We start from the raw sequence: 26,662 nt of genomic DNA on the forward strand, positions 1-26,662 counted from the left end.
GCTTAGCTTTCTTCTTACTGCACATTAACATTGTCATTGTGAGCTTGACTGTATGCTGATGTTAGCATTTAGCTAATTTCACCAGGCAGTGCACCTAAGTTTTCCGCAGAATGGGGTATGACTGTCCGTCCCTGGGATTAACAAGGGAAATACAGGAAATAGGAACACAGTGTCAACTAATTAAAATCAATAACATCCCTACATGTAATTTTCACATTCTCACATAAAATATCTTCAACCACTAACGTGTAATCAAAACTGTGAGCTTTTTATTCAGACTTGTTATTCCTGCAGAGTTCTTCACAAAGATTTCTCACTGCTGATTTTCTGAGGCTATTTTCGGATGGATTAATCAGCACTGTTCAGTCTCAGTGCTGTGTGAAAGAGTTCTTGGCAAGGATCAAATTAAAACATCCTGCCACATCCCACAGGTGTAAGTGAACCATGATAACACCCATGTCAAACAGCAGTTAACATCTCGCTGTGGGGAGGCGCTGACATATCTTCGTCTTCTTCTGTTGCTTAGAAAGGAAATGCAGCAGACTTTATGACAGCAGAGGGAACGAGAAATGAAAAGTGCATGTACTCGATTCAGATAAGTGGGGATTTGGGAGGACCTCTCTCTGGGCTTTTTTTGTCTGAAAAATCCTGTTTTTATTACTTCTCCTCTCCGTACCTGATCCCTTCAATCGTCTCTCATCTTAGTCCTCTGTAATTTTCCTCTTCACTCCATCCTTCTCTTTACCTACGGGCGCAGCCTCTCAGTCATCTCCATAAACAGGCAAAGCTCACTACACACACTTGGCCAGTAAAACAGGAGCCAAACATCTTCTTTTTAGCATTCCAACCATCATTGCCTGCAGTATAAAACAGGTTATTTGTAGGTGGAAAGCCGGATCAGTGCTTTTATTCTTTGGTTGGAAGTGTTTTTTATTAACCAGGCTGTTATTCTCGCTGAAATAGCTATGCGACCTGCAATTTAGTTAAAATGTAAGTAATAAATCAACGTATTGCTCTTACTGCTATGTGATTTCTTTAAATGTGCTGATTTGCACATACTTATTTTATAATATAAGGTTATTAAGGTTCATGGTTTGAGTACTGATGCCTCTAATGTTTTTCGGTATATAATTCCTACAGTTTCTCCGTACTGTTAAAAGTCTCCCTGTCCTTTCCTACCTTTCCATTATCCTCCAACCTCTCCCTTCTTTCACCTTCCTTCTCCTTCAGGCACCCTTCCCTTTCAAATGAGAACATTAGTTTCTCCAGGTCTATCTGTGGCAAACAGTGGCTCCATGGAGCCTTACCTCTTCCTAAACACAAATTGATTTCACACTCAAATCCTCAGAGTATATATCACAGACCCTCCACCTGCTCCCCTCTACACCTCAGTCTCCCTAACATCTCACTTTGTGTCTCACCTATCTTCCCCACTGGCTCTCTGCTGACAAGCACCTGCACGCACATACACGTGTACACCCGCACACACACCTTTGAGTCCTGCCAGAGGTGTTTGACAGCTGAATGGGCAGGGATGCAATGAGAATTAGAGGGCGAGAAAGCTGGGAGAGAAGGAGTGAAACAGTGAAGGCCGGAGGCATCAGCAGGGTGAAACAGGGGGCTTTCTGGAGAGGCTGTGCGGAGGGAAATTGAGGAGCTATTTTCATGCCACATTAAGTTACACCGGCCTTCCACTATGGGATTGTGCTCACACAGAAGAGGCTAGCCACTATTGTGAAGGCTAATAATCAACGCAATGGAGTTATTACCCAACACTACATTTCACAGGCCTAAAAGCATCAAAGAGGGAGAAGGCAGGGGGAGAGAAGGGGGAGACATGAATTCCAATGGGTTGTAACAAATGCTGCTCAGCCTCATTCATTTAATGCTTCAAGTTCACTTCAATCTCAGGATATTTGGATGAATGGGATCAAAGTCGGAGGGGGCGACGCAGAAAGGGAACAAAGCATGGGAAAAATACAAAAATGGGTATTGTGGAACATGTGAATTTCCATTAGTGGATCTTTCATGTCGGTCCACTGTCATTAACGTGACAATAGAGGCTGATGGATGTAGCAGCCCTTCTATTAGCTTTACGTCTCATGTTTTATACTATTAACACCGCTATGAGTCTCAATGCTGTCACTCAGAGGCAGCGTAACATTCAAATATTAAACCCCTGCTGTTTAAGGTAAGTGTATTAGATTATTGCTTTATATATGTGAGTCATGTTCATCCACGCTGTCTTCTTATTGACATCAATTGTAAGTGTATCTTGGTTTGACCTGATATGCACATGACTTTGATACCTGTAATTTGTGTTCTGCAGAACCATTTTTAAAAGTCATGCTCATAAACCATAGGAAGTCGTGGGAGGGTAATGGTTCTGGCATCATGCTATTAACTCTTCAAAGCCCACTAAAGTCCTTTTGAACAAAAAAAGAGACTGAAAGAACGAGCACAAACGGGAATAAAGCTAAAACACATCAAAGTGTGTCAGATGAACCTACACCATGCATCACATGATTCAGATTTGCTTGAGAGGAAAACACTTTATAGTGTACACGTGAAGAAAACATCTGATAGTTTCTAATTAAGGAAAGGGTTTGACACATTTTCATCAGTTATTAAATGATTAACAGTGGCGGAGACAATGGTGTTTGATTGCAAAGAGTCTTTTTATTTTCCTTGTGTTCAAGTACGGTCGTCTCTCAGTAGGGTCATCTAAGAAGCATGGACACACAATAACACACAACTCGCACCAGAGCCTGAGCATCTTCAGGTGGGATTTCTCTTTTGTCTCGATTGAGAGGGGGTTGGGGGGGGGGGGGCCCGATCAGCAGCTTCCACGTACAGGTCAAGTGAACAAGAGTTCTGTTGTATACCACATAATCATTTTTTTCTCCGCGAACATTTGTTGCATTTAGTGACACTGACATCTGCACATAAAAATTATATATATATTTATATTTATATTCATATATTCATAGATTTGTCATTCTATATCAACAATTCATTCTAGTGATTTTTACCTTGGTTTTTCATGTTGTAAAACTGGACAAACTGTCGGTAGGAATGCCTTGTTTGGACATTGATTTATACAGGAACACACACGCACTTACACGCAACAGAGGCACACACGCACACACACACACTCACACACACACACACACACACACTACTACACACATGCATGCATAGATACGCTCGCTCAAGTTTACGTGTACACACACGGGCCACACATCCTGTCACATACATGCACACGTACACAAACGCACGCACACATGTGTCCCTACACAAGCACGCCCACACATGCTCAGCCAACATAGAGAGGCAGGTCTGTACATCTATGGGAGGGAGATGTTACCCATGATCCCCAGCAATAATTACGGCTTCACCTGATCAAAACACAAGAAAATACAAACAGCAGAGGGAGTCATTCAGTCATTGTCTGTAAACTTCGACAGAATGTCCCTTTAAAGTCCTTTAGGACCAGTCCACTAGGTGTCAAAGTTTGGCACAATGTCATGTCTCTCTCTTTCTCTTTCTCTCTACTGTACACTGAAATGTCACGGTGGCTCTGAGACGGACCAGTTGTTATGCACAAGTGATGATGAGAAACCACTGAAAGTTGACAAAGTCAAACAGATCAGCTCCCAAAAAGGAAAAGATTTTCCAAAGACAGAGAGTGTGCTTTAAACATACACAAATATTCTTTAGGCAGTGAAAAAGCACTTTTGTCATCAGGGACTCTGGAGCGGTGCTGTTCTGCCTATCGGATGCTGTGGCAGCCCTGAACGGCTCTTGACGTTTGAACATGTCCACAACAAAATTCATTTGATGGAGAAGAACACAAACACTGCAGGGTTTCCTCTCCGGCGGGGAAAAGGGCAAAAAAAAAAGGGTCCACTGACATCCATCATGAGCATGTCTGTTCTGCTTCTCGTGTTCGCACTCGCACTCTTTTTTGTTGCTTTGTTGATTCAGTCAGTAGTCGGGTATGGGGGGGAAATAAATCATGTTTTCACAAGTGGCCCCATCAAAAACATGTGTAATATACACACTATATCACCTTTGAACTGTACACATAAAATAAAAATGCTTTTGTGAAAATTTAGAAAAGTACAAATAAAAAAAGATGTAAAATAATGATTAAAAAAAAAGTCTTTTGAAGATGACATTCTTTGAAAACTGTTGGAGAAGCATCTGTAGGCGGCAAGGCTATCGCAACAAAAAAGGGGGGGATAAAAGCAGTGCTACGTTTGTCACTTGGGTGAAATGGTAAACATCCACTTCTTGCCTTGTGCCTCATGTGCTTTCATCTTTTTCTGTGCTTTCATTCCTTCTGACCTACTCAAGAACCCTCATGCCATCTTTGCCTCCCTCACATTCCTTCTGTCTTCAGAAAAAAGGTCAGGACCCTTTCTGCTCCTACAGAGTAAGAGCTCTCCCTCATCTGCTCCCCATTATTTCCTGATCCCATCTCGTTCCTCTCTCTAGGTCTCTGCTTGGTCCTCTTATCTCTTTCTATATTCTCCGGCCCACTCCTCTCTCACCCTTTCAAACACACTTCCTCATACCTACTCCCCCTTATCCACTCACCGGCGCAATGGAGCTGACTTTGAAGAAATAAAGCTGTCTGGGGGAAAAAGAAAAAGGGAAAATGTCCGCATGCACATGCACAGTCTCTCTTTGTCACTCAACCTGACTTCCTTACTTAACCCCGTCTAGCTTCCCCCTTCTTCTGGTGAACACACATGTGCTGCCACTGGCTACAAGATCCAGTTTCATCACGCCACTTGCTGTCTACTTGTGATAATCTGCTGTTGATCTCTTTCAAAAATGATCCCTTTCACACACTCACACACAGACTCTCTCTTGCCCCCCCATGGTCGAGGTCTGACTAGACCCAGGAGTCGGGTGAGGCCGGGTAGTGGTTGGTCTCGTAGTTCAGTTCGCTGTAGGGCCGAGAGGCCGAGTAGAAGTCCACGTAGTTGCCGGTAGATTTGAGGCCCAGATGCATGCGCAGGTCCTCCCGCGGGTCCCGGGGGGCGGCGCTGGAGCTTGGGGGCTGCTGGGGTTGGGCCTGAGGCTCGGCCTGAGCCTGGACCTGCGGCTGGGGCTGGGAGGGAGGAGCTGGGGGTCCCTGGTCCTCGTAGTACACTTCATTAAAGCTCCGGCTCTGGCTGTGAGGGGGAGGCTGCGGCGGCTGGGGCTGGGGGAAGGAAGGAGGGGGAGGGTAGGGGTCGTAGTCTTTTAGCAAGGTTGATGACGGGCTGTCCTGCTGGGGCACAGGGAGCACGACGCAGGGCTGGGCTGGAGCCTGGTTCGGGGGAGGGGGGGGTTGAAGTGGCGGAAAAGTGGTAGGTGGGGGTTAAGTGCAGCAGGCAGAAATGAAGAGTCATCAGAGAGGGAGATGAGGGGGAGAGATGGAGAGGAGGGTGGCGGGAGGAGAGTGAGCACATGGGGGAGAAGGTTTCAGAAAGGCAGGCAGTACTTGTACAAAGATAGGAAAGACCTGAAGGAAGGAACTCTTACTGTGAATTCTCTATTACATGCAGGTATTGAAGGGGGCAATTCATCTCTAACTTTGTAACACAGGTTAGTGATTGTGTGTGTGTGTGTGTGTGTGTGTGTGTGTGTGTGCGTGTGTGTGTGTGTGTGTGTGTGTGTGTTTTTCAAAATGAAGTCATACTGTATGTGTTAAAATCCCTTTTCTCAGAAATGTCAGGTATTTAGTTGAGTTAACCATCCTTGGTTAAACCTAAAGTGGACTTATAGAAAAAAAAAACTTATAGAGGAATTATGTATTTAATACATAAGATCCAACATACGAATTTGACAATGTCATAATCCTATTCAGAGGCTATCCTGCTGTCTGTGACTCCTCCCTCCTCCCCAGCGGAGTCATTAATCAGAAGCAAATCATTAGCGCAACCAACCAAGGTGATGATTTTAATTGCCCGCAGGGTGGGGCTTCAGGTTGTAGTATCCCAACGCTGCCAGAGCTGGGGGGGGGTGGTTTCTGCTGCACGCTCTCTTATCACAGTGGGACACCTTTTATGTGAATGTGTGTGTGTGCATCTTCCTTCCTGCTGCTATCTCTCCTAATAACCACCTTGTCATGACAGCATATGCCAATTTATGAGAGCCCTGACGACAAGCATGCACTGCTAAAACCTGCCGTGCTGGTGTGTGACTGTTTGTACGTGCCAACGTGTAAAGTTTGAAGTATATTTATAGAGTCCTTATTAACCCACCTGGTTTTGCTTGATGTCATCGCTGGCGGTCAGGTAAGAGTTTCGGAACAATGTAGATGTTCCACAGGACACTTGAACTGGATGGATGCAGAATGGACAGGAAAGAGAAAGAAAACACTGTTAAGTGAATGAATGATAAGGATAACCACTGCTAATAATAATAATTCAAATTAAAAATTAAATACAGAGAGGAGGGATAGTGAAAAAGCAGTGAGAGAAAGACGCTGGAAAAGAATGACAGGCAAAGATAACGAAAAATCAAAGTGTGTGAGTAAGAGAAGAACAATTATGTGGGACAAAAGAAGGGGAGAAAACGAGAGGAGAAGTAGAGAGTGAAAATAGAAGAGAAAGAAGGATAAAGAGGAATCATTTCATTCATTTTGTCTCTCCATCACACAAACACACACACACCTGCCATGCCGTCTTTCCGGGATGTGTGCTCTCCTTTGTTGCTATGGAAACCAGCATTGGTTGCCGTGGAATCGTAGTCCAACTTGCGTTCCTTCAGACTCATCATCTCTCTGGGGGAGGCTGGAGCGCTCGCTACACACACACACACACACACACACACACACACACACACACACACACACACACACACACACACACACACACACACACACACACACACACACACACACACACACACACACACACACACACACACACACACACACACACACACACACACACACACACACACACACACACACACACACACACACACACACACACACACACACACACACACACACACACACACACACACACAATAATGAGCAATAGTCCCTGGACAGCATGTACATTCAGTGTGTGTGTCTCGGTCTTTCAAGATGCACAGTCATTATTCATCATTTAGCTTGTCAGCATAAGGAGTCACCTCCATCAAGGACTTTTGGGAATTCATACACACACCAGGTTTTGAATACATTATTTGAATATCAAATTTGTATGTGGTACATATTTTCTCAAATCAGGAACCACAACCAAATATCAAAAGATATATCCAGATCTGAGACTTGACAGGTGGAACACAGATTGATACAGTCAGCTCGTATCTGCTTGTGATCACTGGACATGGTTCCGTCACACACACTTATTCTTTGGTCCTCATAAAGGATGACAAATGGCATGACCGGTAATGTAAACCCAAAAAGTAGAGTTCTCAGGCAATAGAAATACAAAAAAGACATACAGGTACGCCAATGATGGAGTACTTTCTAAGCCATATTAAAAATAATTGTCATGGTGATCAAATATAAAGGCTGACAGATCTTCAAGTTGAGGCCAAATAATGACCAGTTTTGTCAGACAAGTTTCACCCTCTTTCTCTTTCACTCCCCTTTTGTTGCTTATTTTTCTTGCCTCTGTCTGTCTCTCTTCTCTTTCTCATACTGTCGGGATTTACGCAAAATTTCTGGACCAAAATAAGTAATGACAGAAAATCATAGTGCTGCTACCGATCCACTTTGGATGGCAAGTGGATGGAAAATCGCAGTAGATGTTCATTTCCATTTCTGTGTGAGTAATCCCAACCTCCCAGTCCAATGAGCTCAAGTACGCTGCAATCAACCCCATGCATCATGTTCCCTAGGTGCTCTTTTTCAACAGACTTAAAAATAGATGGTACTATTTCACAGTGTTGATTATATAAATCTTACAAAATGTTTTATACAATACATGGTGGAAATGTGTGAGTTTTTTTGCTATCTAAATGTATTTGATAGTTTCCATGCACTCTCAATGTCATCCAAGATATAACTGATGGGAGGTGTTTCATGTAGTCGGGTAATCGTTGCAGCTAGTTTATCGGTTACTGTGACAATAAATGCTATTCCTTTTCCTATTTTCAGTTTTAAAACCTCACACTATTTCTGTCTGTCAGCGTTTAGATCTACTCATATAATTTACACACATGAACGCATCATCACACACATGCCTGAGTGCACCTATACATGCACAGGAGGACAGACCCAGCACACATAATATATATGCACTGTATTTATTCCACTTTCTCGCACATACACACTCAGCATGTCACAATGTAATCCCCTTATGGCATACTTATGGTGCTTACCCTGCTATCTTGACACATTGAATTGCCAGAATCCTGCCTACCTGTGTATCAGACCCTTAGCCATGCTTAGCTAAACATTCCTGTAACTGCCTGCTGTACACACACATGCAGTGAATATATGCACACAGTATATATACCTCCAGAAGTGAAGGACATTCTAAACACAAGCTGTTTAGGCCCCCGTTTAACTCAGCTTTTAGGATTGCAGATGAGGACTGTAGCTATTGGAGAGAAACACTTGCTTCAATACTCAATACATGCGTGTGTGTGTGTGTGTGTGTGTGTGTGTGTGTGTGTGTGTGTGTGTGTGTGTGTGTGTGTGTGTGTGTGTGCATGCGTGTGTGTGTGCATGCGTGTGTGAGACTTCCCAACACACACACACACACACACACACAGTTAATGGAGTGCACTACTCTCAGTTGCCTAAGCAGAAACATTTCCCACGTTTCTGGACAAAAAAAGAGATGTAAGGCTCGCCAAAGATCAGGATAAAAAAGTCTTTGTTCTCTTTGGCTGTTCTATTATAGCCAGATAATAGAGGCAGGGCAAAACACGTGTGTGACAAATGTGACTGGCATGATATAATAAAGGATTTAATATTTCAGGAGGGACTTTGGTATTCAAACAGATAAAGTGAGATTTCAAAGAAATGACTTTAACCAGCCCTTCAAGTTTGACATTAAAAAGCAAAGTAGCATCCTAACCTTGTCTCTGTTACTCAGCCTTTTCGTGTTGTACCGAGATATTCTATTATGCACACACACGCACATTTGTCCGACAAAATGGCTGTGTTGAATTACATCTCAAACATTTAGCAAAGCAAACAGGGGAGACAGGAGCTACAGGCTTTTATAATGTTTTGACACTTTTGACATTTAATTTTCAGCATTTGTCACCTCTGCAGCGAATTCTATTAAGGCGGATGCTCAGAGCTGTCACACACCGCGGGAGACACCGCCATCACTACTTGTTTTGGTTACCGTGGGGACCTGGCTTTAACCGCAGGATATAAGAAGCTGGGAGACTCGTTCTATCAGTGCAAAACACAGCAGGACCCTGTGGGGGGATGATCGATAAAGAGGTCTCACCCCTCCTTTGTTTCTCTGTCTTCCTCTTAGCCTGCAAACCTCCCTTACTCCTCTCTATCCCTCTCTCTTTCTCCACTCTGTCCTTACACTGACTCTTCCTCTCCTCCCCTCCCAGTGTGCCTGCACGCCATCATTACTCCTTCTGCTTTGATCCATCTCTAAGGGCCGGATTGCAGTCTGGAGCGTATGCAAAGAGGAGATACAGATGCATGCGGGGGTGGGTGTGTGTATATGGGTATTGAGGCAGCCTGTAGTGAGAGTGAGAGATCAGAGGGAGAGGTGAGAAGAAAGTAGGAGAACTGCAGAGAGGAGGAGAAGAATGAAACGGGTGAACGATAAGGGGCGGTAGAGTGGAAAGACGAGGGGGCAGGCGAGGAGAGGAGATGGGAGATATTTCCCACCTTCTCTGACCTCCTCCACTGGCATCCACACATTTCTCTCCGCACTACAATCTCAAAACTCCTTATTTTCAATGTCGCTTGCCAAAGTCAAATCCTCATGCTTCACATCCTTCTCACCGCATTAACCATCCCTCAATCCCTAATTCTTCTTGCCTCCTTGCTTTTTCTCTTTATCTCCCTCGCTGTTTATCTTCTCCCTCCCTCTTTCTCTGTCTCCTCACACACAGACACAAATACACACTTTTCTCCCTCTGTCTCTCTCTCAGCCGGGTCCTTGAAGACCTCTCTAAGCCGGGAGGAAGGAAAAGCACTTTTCTGCCTCATCAGCTTGCTAAGCCCGGTGAGGAGAAAGCTCAGCTGAAGGCCCTTCTACTACCGATGCTAACAGCTAATGCTAATGTGCCCTTTGCTAAGCATGAAGGCCAATGGGCTCCAGCTAAAGGCTAACCATAATTATACAGCATGAAAGCCTGAGTGAGGAGAGCACAGCTATTTAGACTGATCGACTGGTAAATGTTGATGCTAGTGGCTAAATGTCTGAAGTTAGAGCTCATTAGAATCCATGTGTGACGTGTACCTTCTGCCTATACTCATGTCCAACATACATGTGTTCATTATCTTAAGTCTTAGTTAGTTTTATCTTTGCACCTCTTGCTTAACTCAATTCCAAAAAGGTGGACCATTTTCACAAGGGGAAATCATTTATAACTGACCCGTATCTAGAATGTATTATGAAACTGACCGTAAAAACACAATTTTCTGATTAACACTTCTGTTGTTGAACGATTTAAAGAAACAACGTAGCCTATACATTATTAATCGATTGCTTTAATATGTACCATGCCACATCTACCAACATGCTGACATTAGAAGTTAAACTAAATCAATCAAATAATAGAAACTCACCAAAGGAACCATTTCTAATTTTCTTATCTTAATGTTGCTTCACCTTCATCCAAATGTAAGTTTTCAAATACAAATTATTACAAGACGTTACATCAGTTGAGGGCAGGTGGATGATTTGCTGTGGAAAACTCCTGCCATGGAAACTGCTGTTTGGGTAAAAAGCACTATGGTCTATTTTTCTCACAATTTTTAGAGTCATCCACTGCGGCACCTGAACTTCTTAAGGCCCCATTGCCAGATCATTATTTATTTTTTCTAACCTCTTAATTTTAATCTTCTTTAGGTGGGGAAAATCACTTTGCAACATGTGACGTTTAGAAAGCTGAGGTAGAAGAAGGGATACACGCAAACACTGAAGCATATAATACAGTATATACTATTCATAGTAAATGTCATATGTGTTCCTCACCAGAGCGGTTGTTGGGGGACGTCCTGACGGGGGAGACGGAGGGAGTTCGTGAGGAGGAGTAGGGCCTCTGTCTGTCCCTCTCTATCGTTGAGGCAGAGCCCACAAAGTGATACTGGGAGTAACCATCCTGCAAAACAAACACAAACAAAGAAGAAACTGTTTATCATTCGTCTTCAAGACCAATATACATTTGGAGAAGTGTTTGTTTAGTGTTCACAGTGAAACACATTATACATCGATGTGTACAAAGAGAGGTCTACGGTCACATGGTCCATTCTTTTTGCAACATTTGAAACAAATATATGTTTTTTTATGAAAATTATGACAAATTATACCTGGCAGGAAATGGAAAGTTTTCATGGGTTTTGCTCTTGATTCAGTTGAAGAGCTAAATCTGAAGTCTGCATGTTTAACTGAAACATGAATATTTTGTTGAGAAATATCAATATTATATTTATTGGGTTTACCACTGGGGTAGGTGAATCCACCATGCATTCTAGCCATCACAACACCCACACTTTTTATACACCACCAATTGAAACACTTGCATCAAGCCTGAGCTTAGTAAAAATCCCACTGTCGCTGTAGAACAAAATAAAAACAACTAACAAATCCACATGCATAATTATAGCTAAAGCAATAGCTTTGTTTCTGTATTAGTTTAGCGGTGATTGGAGCAAAGCCCTTTTCATATAAATGGATTATGAAAGTCAACAACAATCACAGAGCTGGAACCAAATTCAATTTAGCATTTAGATGATTGGGTACCTCTGAAGGGACAGCGCATGCACATGATAAAAGCCAATGCAGACATGTTCCATCATACATTTAGTGCCTGGGGGCTCTGCAGTGGGAAAACTGGTTAGGCTGCTGTGACTGAGTCCAAAGGAGAGGTGAATCACTTCAGTAGAGTGAGACTGGAGGATGAGAGATGGAGGAGACGGGGCAGAGAGATGAGGGAGGGGGGGAGAGACGGGGTAGAAGCTGAGAAAGACAAAAGATGACAGAAAGTAATGAGGAGGAGGAAGATGGAGGGAGAGTAATGACAGGAGAGCAAAGATAGCGAGAGGAGGAGAGGGGTAATGAGAGGGAGAGGCGCAGATGGAGAGGCAGAGAGAGAGGGAAGGCTGGACTGAGTCCCATGTCCTCCCCTGACTCCTGGCACAGGACTGACAGAAAGCTGCATCCTCTGACACACAGTAGTTCAAAGGTAGCTCCCTTCCTTCATTCAGCTTAATCTATTTATCACCATCTCCTCTGGTCTCCGACTCACTCACCTTGTTTTACATTCTCTTTCTCCTTTCCCCCCCCGAACACATCTCGTTATACACCATGTAACCTCCTTATGGAACACTGGGTCCAACGCAATTGGACAAAGTGTCCTGCTGCTCACACACGGTCGCTGAATATTGAATGACAAATGTATTTTGCAGAGTGAGGTGTGCTGTCTGCCGCCCATAAATGTGGCGCACAAATGGGGGCCAGTAATGATCCGCAGGCTTCCTTAAGGGGGCCCCCGAGCAAAACAGGGAATAGTTCAACTCTACAATAAATGAATTCACAAGAGGGATACTAATTGGAGAAGAGCGTACAGAGGAGGATATATAAACATGTTCTGTCACAGCCACACATGTCAGAGAGATGTTCTTTGTGCATAACTTTGCCTACGAGTACTACTACTACTTTAAGGTTGTGAAAAACATTGTATTGCACACAGGATAATGTATATGCTATACCAGCTTGTTCCAGCTCTTGATTCTATCAGGTTTATTTGGTAAAATAGTCAAATCCATTATTCTTCATAATTCAGTTTCTTTGTGGAATCCACTCAAATGTAAAACAATATTGTTTCCTGGCACATAAATTAGTGTGTGCTGTCTGGCCCACCAGCCAGTAAGGTTTAATTTGTTCAATAAATATTAAATCAACATCAAAATTTAATATGGGACCAAATCCGACAGCAGCTTTTCCCCCCTCACTTTGCACTCTGTCAGAGGTGCAATGTGTGCATACTGTGTAACCTCACATTGTAACTTAATCATGTGTCTCCACACCTGTAAGCTCTCTGGTGCCCCATCACCCACCCCCACCCCTTTATCTCTCACACCCCCTTTAACAATGCTACTCTGCCCCTACAGCAAAAATGAGAGCAGAAAAAAAGTGTTGCCAAGCAACCATTTCGCCTGTTGCTCTCACCATCACTGGATGGTAAGTTGAAGGTCGGGGGAAAATAGCGATTACTGCCCCAACAAATGAGATGTGTGTGTGTGTGTGTGTGTGTGTCTGGCGGCGCTCATGCCAGACAGCAATTATGGCAGAAACTGTAAAAGGTTACACATGATGAGTGGGGGGGCTCCCCTCTGGGCCTTGGCCATCACTGCACACTGTCATTCTTCAGCCCTTCAATCCATTTCTCTCTATCACTTATTTCACACTCAGATTTAGAGATTTATAGCAGCGAGCTCTTCACTCACACGTGATCCCTCTACCCCCCCTGGAATAATGTAACCTTAACCTTTGCTTTCTTTATTTTGGTTGCTTGTGGTTCTGTTGATTTAGGATTTGACCTTTCTGCTACTGTTATGTTTATTGGAAAGGGCAAGAAAACCATAAGCGTGTGCTGCATTTCTGCTTTTAGTATATCCGTAAATACTGTTGTTAGCCTCCACTGAGAAGGCTATATCAACTATCCCCCCATCTCCTCTTGGTCTGTCTATCACTGTCTCCTACAGGTGAACATCAGAGTGAGGCAGCCTCTGAGGCCTCAGCTAGGTTTGATGTCTACCGAAGCTTTTCCTCTCTTCCTAGCTGATTTCCCTGTTTACGCTGTGTGGCAGTGGATGATGAATTAGTTTTAGCTGACGAAAAGCACGTCATATTTTCATTCTTGCAACAAATCATTAAAAGCACTGTGTATTTGAGCGATTGTCACAAATTCTACAGTCTAAAAATTAATAAAATCAGGCTCACACTCAAACTGTGCGAATGATTGTGCAAACGAAATATTGGAAGAAAAATTGTATAAAATGTTAGAAAATAGTGAAACATGTATACCTGGTTTCTCAATGCACAAGGTCGTCTCTTTAAATGTCTGGTATTGTGAGCATAAAAGTTACAGATATTAAGTTTAAAACAAAATTAAACAAACTCAGAATATCACCACAAATGAAAGGCTGAAAATAGCAAAATCTACAATTTTTTGCAGAATGACTTAAACAATTAATTAATTATCAAAAAAGTAGGTGTTTATTTTTCTAGTCTTTGAGCATTCATTCAAAAATGTTTTTGAGCATTCGTTCAAAAATCAAGAAATGTTTAAAGAATGTATTCCTTTGATTTTACAGGAACGTTCGGGGCATTTTGAATTCAATAATTTTCTGCGAATGGCAAGGCTGTGCAATCAATGAACACACACATTCACAACACACACAAATGTATCGCTCAATCCTATTCCACAAACACACCCACATACTGAACTACACTCCCCTGGAACAAATTGTAAATCTATCACGTGTGACAAACAGCATCTCTCTGACCTAGAACCCCGTCTGTCATACGCCTGTTTCTGTTTCTGGGATTTGTCTGACATGTGTGTGACATGAGAATAATGTGTGTGTGTGGAAAATAGAGAGAGAGTATGTCTGATTAAGTCCCCAAGAAAGATTATTCTTATCAAGAAATGAGGCAAGGTAGCCCGAAATGACGTGCTGATATGACAAAGTGTAAATGTGTGAATATAGAGCATTACAATCTGTGTTCTGCTCATTGGTTTGAGCCAGGGAGAAAAAGAATGTTAGTTTAAGGAAACGGATCATTTTCTCCTTGTGTTCCTAATTTCTTTTTTCACAAAGTGACCTGTGGCTTCCCTCCTAGGAAATAGATGAAACAACACACACACACACACACACACACACACACACAAACACACACACACACACACACACACACACACACACACACACACACACACACACACACACACACACACACACACACACACACACACACACACACACACACACACACACACACACACACACACACACACACACACACACACACACACACACACACACACACACACACACACACACACACACACACACACACACACACACATCCTGTCAAAAATCCAAATAAACTTGGGTAAAAGTTTTACTGCACTCCAGAGACTGTAATACATGATTTATCTTAAAGTCAGTGCTAGTGTTGCTACAAACAGATTTTCACTTTGGTTTATTGATGATTGCTACACCACTGATCTTTCAAGTCATCTCAGACGCTATTTTAATACAGACTTACTGTTTATTTATGGGCTCTCAACTTTTGGTTTTGTATTGCCGGGCAGCCCCGTTCTGTTGCATTTATTTTTTTCTCTCTCCATCTGTCCCAGACTAGACTGCTCCCATGGCACTGCTGTAGGAAGTGATTAACTCTTCTTACTAACGTTTGACAAAAACACACTTTTTCAGACACTCACACACAGAAACAAACATGTACCCCAGTCTATTACCACTACACAGTTGTATGTTTCAAAATGCTCTCATTACTTCAGGACTTCAAAAGCAAACAACCCTTCGCCAACACAGCTCAAACTGTCTCATAATTGACCCAACACCCCTTTTCTAAAACTACACACACATAACTAAGAAATGCTTATTTTTGAACTGTTACATTTCAAGCATTCACCTCACTTTCTATCCTTACTTCTCTCGCTTTTCTTTCCTCTTTGGTGGATCTATCTTTCTTCGCCTTTGCTCACAAACATTTTGCAGAGACATCCTCCGACTCCACTCTCGTCTAAATGATATGCTAATCCATGTTTGGATTGGAGACTAACAGGATTTTTGCTGCAGCTAACACCCATGACCTAGGGAGGCGTGTGGTGCAGTGGGTTGTGCATTGGTGTTGGGGTCAGGGGGTCACAGGTTCAAACCCCACTGCAGTCAGCATGTCGTTGTGTCCCTGAGACACTTCACCCCAAATTGCTCCTGTGGGGATTGGATAAAAGCGTCTAACAAGTGACATGTAATGTAATGTAATGACCTAATACGTCATGCAGGGATAGAGCAGTCATTTATTGCGAGCTCTGGACTTGTGTGATAAAGTCAAAGTGTGACGCACAACACTTTCCACAGTTTTAAAATAAGGTTGGTCAGTAACCGAGCTGTGTACATGGAAGAATTCAGGAAGTAAACAGTAAGGTATGGTGTCCATCAGGATTTTAAAATCATTTTTAGAGCGACATTGTCAGACAATTGAAGTTGTGCTGCTTTGAATAAAAGTAGTTCTAGATAACAGCGTAATTTAAGCAGGCTTTTGATCTAGATGATGATAAAGTACAGGTGGCTAAAACAGGACAGGCTGCAGACGATATTTTACATCAATTTAAAGATGATGGATATATATTTTTTGGGAGTGAGAAGTCTTGTCTTTCAGTAATTATCTGGTTTAAATGAGACAGATCCAAAACAAAGAGATTGATTGTGTGTCAATCTTACGCAAGTCTTTCTTTTAATATCTGCCTTTATCAAATCCTTTTTCGTCAAAAAAAGGCTCCTAAGGTAAAGATAGGTGGGGTAAAACATGTACAAATAAATAAGTAGTTGGCAACCTTTTTCTAGGTGCCAAGAAAAGTCTTCATGTCTGATAGCTGGAGTGTATGCCATCCAGTGGAGTGTAACACTGTTCTGTGGCAATGGTTAGAGAAGTTTGAAGCAGATGAGGCGCCAAGGGGCCACATGGGGATAGTGTTCAGTGGGATACTTGGGACGAGAGGATGACGAATGAAGAGAGAGGCCACAGTCGTCAGGATGAGACGAGCAGAGGCTGATGCCACGGGGCGGCCTGTCCTGAAGTGACTGCAGTCAGAAGTCTGGGGCTCGGACAGCCCACTGCAGAGTCATCATGCAAGGAATTCGCTGGATTTCATTCTGGGTCGAATCTATTTTTCCATAAAATCAGGTGGAAGACCATTTCATGTGGGCACGAATGGATTTCTCTTCTTTCTAATGCAATTATACCATGAAAAATGTTGCTTTTGTTCATTAGTTTGTAGAATGAGGGCTCAGTCTTCCTCATTTTTAGAGGTTTAACAAGATCTTTGAAAACTGAATTGCGGGATATTCAAGAGTATCTGAGGAAGGAAGCAACAGAAGAAGAAATTACTTGTTGAAGTGAAGCAAGTAGTGGTTCTCGATGAATCTCTCTTGGTGTTCTCCTGAATGTCTTTCCACAAAGTTCTCATTAAAAGCTGAAATTGGGACAATACTTAATATATAAATACTTGCCCACAAAACAGATTAAATAATTGGGAATAGGGCTTCGAAAGGTAGTCGACTAGAACACCTCATTGCAAGCATATACAAAGATGTCTTTGTCGCAGAGCTGAAGTTGTTGATACACACATGCATCTCCAAGACATGAAAAAACAAGTTCCTTAGTGTTTTTGTTCCCTTCACACAGAGATGAAATAACACATACAAAGCCAAGGACACCTACTTGGAATGTGTTACTTCATATTTCTGCATCTTAATGGAATGCACATTTAAAGCTTTGGCGGGCTGAATGGAAGATAACCTTGGTTGAAGTTATTCATTCAAAACACTCATTACAAGTGAGAGGAACAGAACATCTGTCATTACCTATTAATCACGATGCACGAGTGTGTGGACCTTTGTCATTTATATAGGAACAAAAGATCCCAAGGGAGGAGAAAGTGGGTTTTCAACTGTGTTTGTGTGTGTGAAAGAGACAGATAAAAGAGTGTGTCTGAGTGGGAGCAGCACACACACAGCTCATCATTTCTCTACACCTTATTCAGTTTTCTCACTACTTTCTTGTTTGTGCCATTCTCCGTGAGTTACAAGTTACTGAATAATGAGCTGCAGTTTCCCTGTAGCCAGCAGCATTAACGCCATTCAGTCTTGCTGATGGACTAAATAACCGTTAGAACAATGTTAGCTTGTTTGTATGTCTGTGTTGAAAAACCCAACAATGGGCTAGAGACTAACACAAAGGTATTGATCCACCTGCCTCTGTAAACACTGTTGCTGAGTTGTGAAAGTTCCCAACTGAGCTCCATTATTCTTGTGTGTGGAGGTGGTTATGACTGACCTCAAGGCCAAAGCGTGCGCACACAGTTCAAGACAAAGAAAGAAAACCCTCCATTCACACACAATGGTTAAATATACTGCACAAAACAAACCTCAAAACCATTAAAAAGTAAAGCAACCGCAAACAACCAACCCTCCTATTCCCAACTTTGTATCAAACTACGAGTCAAACCATAATGCTCTGCTACCTTTGCAGTACACCTGTGTTAACATTTTGGATTCAAAACAAACACCTCGTTAATGTTAAGCCAACTAAACTACTTGGTTATGTAAAATATTGGGTTCAAATCTCTTAATTTCTTTGTAATGTAAATTTAAATAGCTCAAAAATTGCGGCCTCCTGGTTGACAGTCATGAACTCTTTATACTGTCTTGCATGACTCAGGGCGTTCATAATCGAGCACATTAGGCATGATTTTGCGGTTATAATAAATGACCCTCACAGTGATGAAGATGATAGTTTCATGGTCATATTTCTCCCAGTTGTATATTTTGTAAACATCAAATCAATACCATAAACCTCAACAAAACGCTGACTGATAGTGGGAGTTTGTGCCAAGGTCTGGCTGGGTTGTCGATAGCAGAATGAAATTAGTTAAGCGGCATCACTTCTCACTGAGTCTGGAGACAACAGGAAATCCTGACAAGGCATAGTCCTGGGCAAAAAACAAGGCGGAATTCATCCAGTGAGGTTTCAGCTTAGTATATTAGAACATACAGGTTGTTCTTAAATCTTCAGCAGTCCAAATAAAAAAAATTCAGCTTTCTATTCAGATAGGAGTAACTGTTAACTTTAACTATGTATCAGTTGTGTTTAAGTGCTTCATTATACAGTACCGGCAGAGATTCATCCTCAACACCTGCCGCAGTCAAATGGAAAAGTCCCCATCCTAATATAGTTCATCCGCAGGTAGTTCACCTTATAAATGAATTACTTGTTTAATGGTAAAGGCAGTCTGTCAAAAGCCTAATATAATCAGCAGGAGCGCTACTGCCAGCAACATTGAGATCTTTTTTTTTACTAAAGCGCATTACTTTTCTTTACAACAAAGGGGTATCCAGACATAGCAAGGTACATACATAGTGCAATTTATTGAGATGAAACATCAATGACTCTGTATCAGATCCCCAGGAGATTTGCAAAGCACTAATTAATTCATAGATGGTGTCAATTTAACCAAGATATTATGCTTCAAGCTGATTATCTGACGATATGAAGATTGATTTCATTTCTCTGTTTTACAATAATGTTTTATGTTAATATTATCTTTTAGAAATGGGATTATTATTGCAGGAATGGATCTCATACCTTCAGCCAGAAGCCATACTAGGCTGTCTATGACAGTGGGAGAGTAAGTAGAAGATTAATGTTTGCCTTGGAGTGTGTGACAAAAAGTAGTGGTAAGGAAAGTGAAAAAATGATTTGTTATGCACTAAATAGTACTGTTGGGGTAGAGAGTGACAGGAAATATAATAAAAGGTTTAGCAGGAGACAAACAGGGTCAGATGAATTGGGCACACAGTTTGTGCTTCGTCCTACCTTCTTGTAGAGGGAGCGCAGGTCTCTGTACTGCCACATGCTGCTGAGGACCTGAGAGGCTGCCTTCACCACCTTGGCCGAGTGTCTGGAGATAGGTAGAGGAGGAGAGAGTTATTTCTCTGAGGACTTTCCCTGTGGATAATGTTGCTCTGTTATTCTGTCCCCTGTCTTTACCAGCTGTGGAGGCCTGTGGCACTTGTGACCACTTTAAGAGTAAGGGGGCCATTGCTCATTTCAGCAGAGAATGATTTTCTTTCGGGGAAAACAGAGAGTTTCCAGATGAGTTTAAAATGACCCTCTATGCCATGTTAATGGTCCCAACGCTGCCACTTAGCTGACAAATGACTCCAGTAGGAGCCAGTTCAGAAACCCTGCCTTTCTAACAGCTACAGATGGCAGCAGAAAGGATGCTCATTTTACATTTGTCAACCACGCTTACAAAAGTCCTCCTGAAAACAGGCTTCTTTTTTACCACCAGTAAGAACAAAAGAAAATAGTTTTAAAGATTTAAATCCAGTCTGAGGTTATAGTATCAACAGAGAGCTTTCTCCAATTTCACTGGAATGAATCACAGTAATGCGTGAATAAGGCGATAACAAGATAATAACATGCAACCACAAATGTTATTAACTATTGTAATCCTTGCAAGATTATGAATTTATGATATGAGCTGTATTTAAATGATGCAATAAGTGTCAGCTTTTGGAAAGAATGAGGCAATATTTACAAGTGTATCATTCTTTTTTCTATTAATTGTATTTTTCAGTTTGAAAATAAGTTAGTAAACAGTGTCTGTGAAAATGCTGCAATGGACAATTTCCCAAAATGAGTGTGTCTGATTATGTAAATCTATTATGGCTCTGCTGATAAGGAGCTTTTATCCTCGGTGTACCTATCGTGGGGAAATGAAGATGTGTGGGAGCATTAGCAGCTACCCACCCTCCCTGTGAGATGTGCGCTGGCTGTAAGAAGGTTCCTTCCAGCACCTCATCTCTCTCTGTAATGGCCCCCTTGAGCACCGTTCCCTGAGCAGACTGAGTCTCTCTCCATAACCGTAAATAAACATTTGACCTGCGTCTGATAACACTCGGGCCTCATGGCAAACCCTGACATAGTAGTTGCCATAGCAGCGAGGCAGAACACCCTGCAGGGTCTCCCATGGCGACAGGGGTTACATTCCTGCTCCATGTTCTCTGACCAGCGTCTGTGGATGAGCGGTCACAGGGAGGCAGGTGCAGCGATGAGTGATGGATGCAGGGCCACATTAAAGACCTGGTCACTACTGAGGCTACAGGGTGGGCTGAATGATGGGCTGAATGATGGGTTGACAGGTATGGCGCAAAACCACACTGAGAATCTCATTATATATTTTTCTGGGATTTACATATCGGGGTTCAGGCTTAGTTATTCAGGGCTGGTTGGCCTTGATTATGAGGGAAGACAGATCAAATTAAAACATTACCCAGAGAAAAGTGCATAAACAATATCTAGCATTTAGTACACTTTCCACCTGATTGTTTTCATTTCTGTGTCAGAAACCAATGCTTTTGCTGTGAGAGTTACAGTAAGTGTTCTTCACCTTTCCTGAGAGGAATCCCGGTTTTAAAATCTAGTAGTACTTATCATCATCATGACTTAACAACCACTTTCACAGCAGCACAGGCACATCTGCTCTGGGGTTATAAATACACATGGCATACATTTCTGTAAACCTACAATACATTTTTTTTCTTCAGATTTGTATTAGCATCCCATGAGGATTTGATTTTTAACCCATTCTGGGGCTCATGCGAATGTATTTATTTTAAGTCGTAGGGATGAACTCAGTAGCGTGCCACTAACACTGTAATGCAGGTTATATTCTCTCTGGTTCTGAGCTTGTAAAGATTACAGCCACTCGAAGCACTGTAAGGTCTTTTTGGAGATCTACCATTGACAGAGAAATCGTCCAACTTTCAGCCACTTCACACCTGCAAAACCTGTGAATGTGCCTTAAGGGTTTCCAAATGCGTATCTTTGGATAAGTGCCTATACAATGATACATGAGTTTGTCTAACCTGTTATTCAACAAATCAATAACTTCTTATGGTTTCAGAACTTTTGCCGACTCACTTGTCTCCTTTGCTGCGGGCTATGCCGATGAGTTTTTCTATGCCCCCAGCATCACGCAGGGCTTTGGCGTTCTCCATGTTCTTGGTGATGACTTCGTGCAGCGCGCAGCAGATGGCAGTCACCGTGTCGTCGGACATGGCCTTGCTGGGAGGTCCTGTGGTCCCGGAGGTCCCACTGCTGGTGGCGTTGTTGTTGCTGCTGCTACTACTACTGCCTGGTAACCGATGGATCAAATCTCGCATGGCATATTTACCTGTTGAATGGAGAAAATGAAGGAGAGGAACACAAAACATTGTCAAAATGGTCGTGTGTGCACATTGTACAGTGTAAACACTTAGTTGGAAACATTAATGTTTTTTCTAAAAATAGTTTTTGTATTGTTTTTGTGAACAATAGTAGAGACACAGAGGCTTCTGGGTCAAGCTTTGACAAAAATGTTCTCCAAATGAAGTGAAAAACAATGCATGGGAATCAGGGTTTATATATACTCACACAGAGGGATGGGTTTAGACAAGCATTTATATTTAGTGTGCGTAATGACTGTACGATGATAAAACCCATGTACAGTAAAGATCCTTCAAACCACCTCTGACATGAACGTGAAATTGCCCTTCTACAATTTTTTTTACAGCGAAAGTCTGGTCCAGCAAGTGAGCGGTGTAGATAACTTAATAAATCTTCAGTTTGAGGGGGTACACTGCAAATCCTCTGACGCACACTCACTAATCCAAACATCCTGAGAATCCAATAAACATGGCGACTTGTGGTATTTTAGTGAGAGGCTGGCATATGAAGAAAATGAAAAAAAACTGACATTTAGAGAATGAGTTGTTGGAGAGATTGAAATAAGAGAGGAGGTAATTAACAAATGTAGGAGATGTTATCAGGAAGTAAGTAAGTGAGAGTCCTGAGAAAATGGAAGCTATAGCATTTGGAGGCAAGGGGACTTTATTGTACTGTAATCAGGAAACATGTAACTGTTATTTCCTGCAGTGAAAGTGAGATCCCCGAAAATGACTGAGGACAGGGGCCAATTAGGGAGAGATCAGAGCCAGTGGGTGATGAGTGGAAGAATGCAGGAGAGGAGAGGAATTGAAGAGATTGTGCTGACTGAGGTGCTTTGTGGAGATTCATCAAACATGAGCAGCAGTCAAAAGGTAAGAAATGCCCTGACCATCATAAACCTGTCAATTACTCTTGAATCATCTTGGGCCCCCTGGGAAAACGCCCCGCAGGTCATGTTCTAGGAAATTGGATACAGAGGTGATTGTTGAATAATGAGCAATGGCTAAATTGGGTTTATTTTGAACACTCAATAGAAACACTAGGACAAGGGCTCTTTCTCTAATGCACATTCAAAAGGTTCAGTCCGTCAGCTGAGCATCTCCACATGAATGAATCAGTCTTTCCCCTCTGTGCTTAGTATGTGCGGTTTTCAAAGTGTGAGGCGCGCCTCCCCTGGGGGGCGCCAGAGAGCTTCAGGGGAGGCGCAGCGTGAGACGCAAAAGAACGAGAAAAAGACGAGTAAAGTGACACTTGCCCACTTGTGGCTGTCTGTGGAGACCGAGTTCCCCCAACTCGCCAAAAAGGCTGTAAAAGTGCTTATTCCCTTCACCTCCACCTACCTGTGTGAGTGCAGGTTTTCCGCATTGACTTTGATCAAAAGCAAGTACCGGTAAAGGCTGCAGCCAGAGTATGATCTGCGTTTATTCCTGTGTGCATCAAAAACGCAGACTCATTGTTCCCACTAAAGTAGGGGTGAGTGTAATAAGGAGGCAAAGTTGACGTTCAGTGTGTTGCCGGGAGCATATAAGGATTTATCCACCATGTTGAAAATGTTAAAAAAAAAATGTCTTGAGAACACGGCGTGCGGAAATATACGGGTCGTGCTGCAGCTAGATGTGCCTGTCCTCTGTAAGAAGGTGTCGGCGACTGACATGCAAGGAAGAACGGCTGTCCACAGGCTGTTCCAACTTTAACAACTGTATTAACTTCCAGGGTAGTGAATTGAACATGCAATTGTAATTGGGTGTGTGGTATATTTTCATGCACGGACACGCATGTTCCACAACACACAAACTGAACAACACTCAATTTTCCGATCGCTACCAGCGTCCTTGCGATCTTGTTATAATAACAAGTGCACGTTACTTATGCAATATGGTTGAGACCATTCGGGCTTATTCTAGAGGGGTGCAAGGAATAGTCCAAGTAGTGGGTGAGTTTTATACAATATGTTTAAAACATAAAAATAAAAAGGTTTAAAAAAGTGATTGTTTAATGTTTTAAGGATGCAGTCAGCACGATAGATTCAAACACACACACACACACACACACACACACACACACACACACACACACACACACACACACACACACACACACACACACACACACACACACACACACACACACACACACACACACACACACACACACACACACACACACAGAGACGAGACAAGAGGAGAGAAACAGTCGGAGTAATTTCAAATGTCGGAAGGTAGACAGCGAAAACAGAGCATTTAATTACATTTTCTCTTACTGGACCTCTTTGAAATGCAATTGAATACCCCTGCATTATAGCAACAACAACAATAATAATACTAATAATAATAATAATAATAACAGCAATAATAATTGGGAGGGGGGGCGCGGCTGTTCTTATGTTCTCTGAGGGGAGGCTCACCTATCCACACTTTGAAAACCCCTAAGCATGCCATTTAAAGAGCATGCCACTTTGTGTGTGTACAACACTGAAAAGCTGCTAAGTGAGTCAATGTTGCAAACGCAATCCTCAACAGAAACGTTGAATCAGATTGAGTAAAGAAAAAATAAGTGCTACTGTAAGTGTTGAATCAACTGTCAAATCTCTTTAAGGTAAACCATTGCATCCTCACTGGCAGCGGAGAAAAAGTGAAGCCAAAATGCTCAATCTGCAATAAACGAAAAACAGTTATGGGTTTTCCTTCGTATTATAACAACTCATTTTCACAGTAAACCTACAGAACTGCCACTATGCATCAGACGGTATAATCTTCTGCATCCCATGGTGCTACTTTGGATTTATTAATTCTCAGTGAAAAATAAAAGTAAAGGTAAGACATCCTTATTGCTTACAGATGTGTTCCTTCCTTTATATGACCCAATCACAACCAAATCAGAGCCTAAACACTTTATTTTGATAGTCCACAGTTAACACTCTATAAGTCATCAGTTGACATTTAGTAGCATGTCAACAGCGTATTAACAATATTCAACCTTACTATCTGTAGATTGTGTCAACATCTTCAAAATTGACAATCAACTACTCAAAATCAATCTGTCAGTTGAAAGTCAACAGGGTAATGTCGACTATCTGTTGATCATCTGTTGAGAGTCAAGATGTCAAATAAAGATTACATTAAGCATTAGTTGATGATCAACAGATAAGCAACTTTAGAGTTTAGTTAACTATCTGTTGATCGCCAACTAATCTAGAGTTGACTATCAGGATACTTTTAGTAGGCATTCTCCACTAAGCGTTTGTAGGCATGTGTTAAGACTATCCAATTCAAGTGAAAAACAGTTGAGAACAGTAGAAAGTCTATAACCTATCAACAGAACAGATAGTAAGGTTGAATATCGGTTAATAACCTGTTGTAAAAAACATGTTGACAGTCAACAGACACTTTTTGTAAAATCTATAGATCAACACTTGAGATGTACCTTATATCCTACTGGCAGTTAGTTAAATGCATGTTACTTGTCTGTTGAAACAGTGTTGTTGAATGTCAACTTATAGAGTGTTAATTATGGACTATCAAAATAAAGTGTTACCGTTTTTCATAACACTGAATGTTTTTCCCCGAACAATCTATCGCTGACATCCGATGAGCCCTTACAGGCTGGTGCTAAATCCCTCGCTCGTCTTACCTCTAAATAGTTGAAGTGATCTGGGCTGCAAGCTATACACAGCAGGAAAATCAGATGATACCTTCAACCTTCATGGGGTAAGGGAAGGCAAAAACACACACTCACGAAACAGAAGATGGATGCATGACTATATACAGTTTGTGCCCTTGTTCCACAAACATTGTTGTTGTGCACGTTTGAATATACCAACGGCACACTCATTAAAAAACATGGAGGCTTCAACACATACGCAGCGCACGCACATACAGATTTGCACAATCACACACTAAGACACACGCAAACTCTTTCCGTAAGGATGGAGTTGTGAGTTAATTGGCAAAGTGTTATCTCAGGCTGGCAGGCTGAGCAGAGGTTAAGCGGTCATTGTCTTTTGGCTGTGGGGAGAAAATGAAGCTGCATCCAAAGAGGGAGACTCATTATTTGACTGACTTGAATCAGAGTTTGCTGACTGATTTACCGGCTGATTCATACACTGATGATTTAATGATCCGGCTCATTTTTGAGTGAGTGAATGAATTATTTACTGACTGACTGCATGACTAATTTACTGACTGACTGCCAGATAATTTACTGCATGAATGGCTGACAATTAATTGATTAACTGTCTGAGTGATATAGTGAGTGACTAGTTTATTAACTGACTAACTACAGGGAATTAAGTAATAAGAAAAGGAAGGTGATGAGTATACATAACAATTTCATTTGTAGAGATATATCCACGTGTATGTGTTTGTTTATTATAATAGTATTTCCTGCTTACAGATAGATTCTCTAATAGTCTGCTGTCAGCACTTAGATGAAATATGCTTACACGCATATGTGTACACGTGCACACGCAC

At 42.0% G+C, this 26,662-nt stretch overlaps 1 protein-coding gene across 3 annotated transcripts in view; it reads right to left on the reverse strand.

The window, feature by feature from the left end:
* Positions 1–2,669: 2,669 nt before the first annotated feature.
* The window catches only part of ctnnd2a (catenin (cadherin-associated protein), delta 2a), a 224,573-nt gene continuing 200,580 nt past the window's right edge, over positions 2,670–26,662 (reverse strand). For 2 of the 3 annotated variants that reach the window (XM_079661477.1, XM_079661476.1), the window contains exons 20-25: positions 21,909–22,161; positions 19,797–19,881; positions 11,142–11,268; positions 6,672–6,803; positions 6,261–6,337; positions 2,670–5,323 (exon numbers count right to left, since the gene is read on the reverse strand). In XM_079661477.1, the coding sequence (XP_079517603.1) occupies positions 4,904–5,323; positions 6,261–6,337; positions 6,672–6,803; positions 11,142–11,268; positions 19,797–19,881; positions 21,909–22,161 (1,094 nt within the window). In that variant the 3' untranslated portion in view covers positions 2,670–4,903. The remainder of the gene's footprint in view (positions 5,324–6,260; positions 6,338–6,671; positions 6,804–11,141; positions 11,269–19,796; positions 19,882–21,908; positions 22,162–26,662) is intronic. The other variant, XM_079661478.1, reaches the window with a different exon arrangement.

The sequence above is a fragment of the Notothenia rossii genome (genome assembly GCF_949606895.1).
Source record: "Notothenia rossii genome assembly, chromosome: 12".
Taxonomy (NCBI): Eukaryota; Metazoa; Chordata; class Actinopteri; order Perciformes; family Nototheniidae; genus Notothenia; species Notothenia rossii.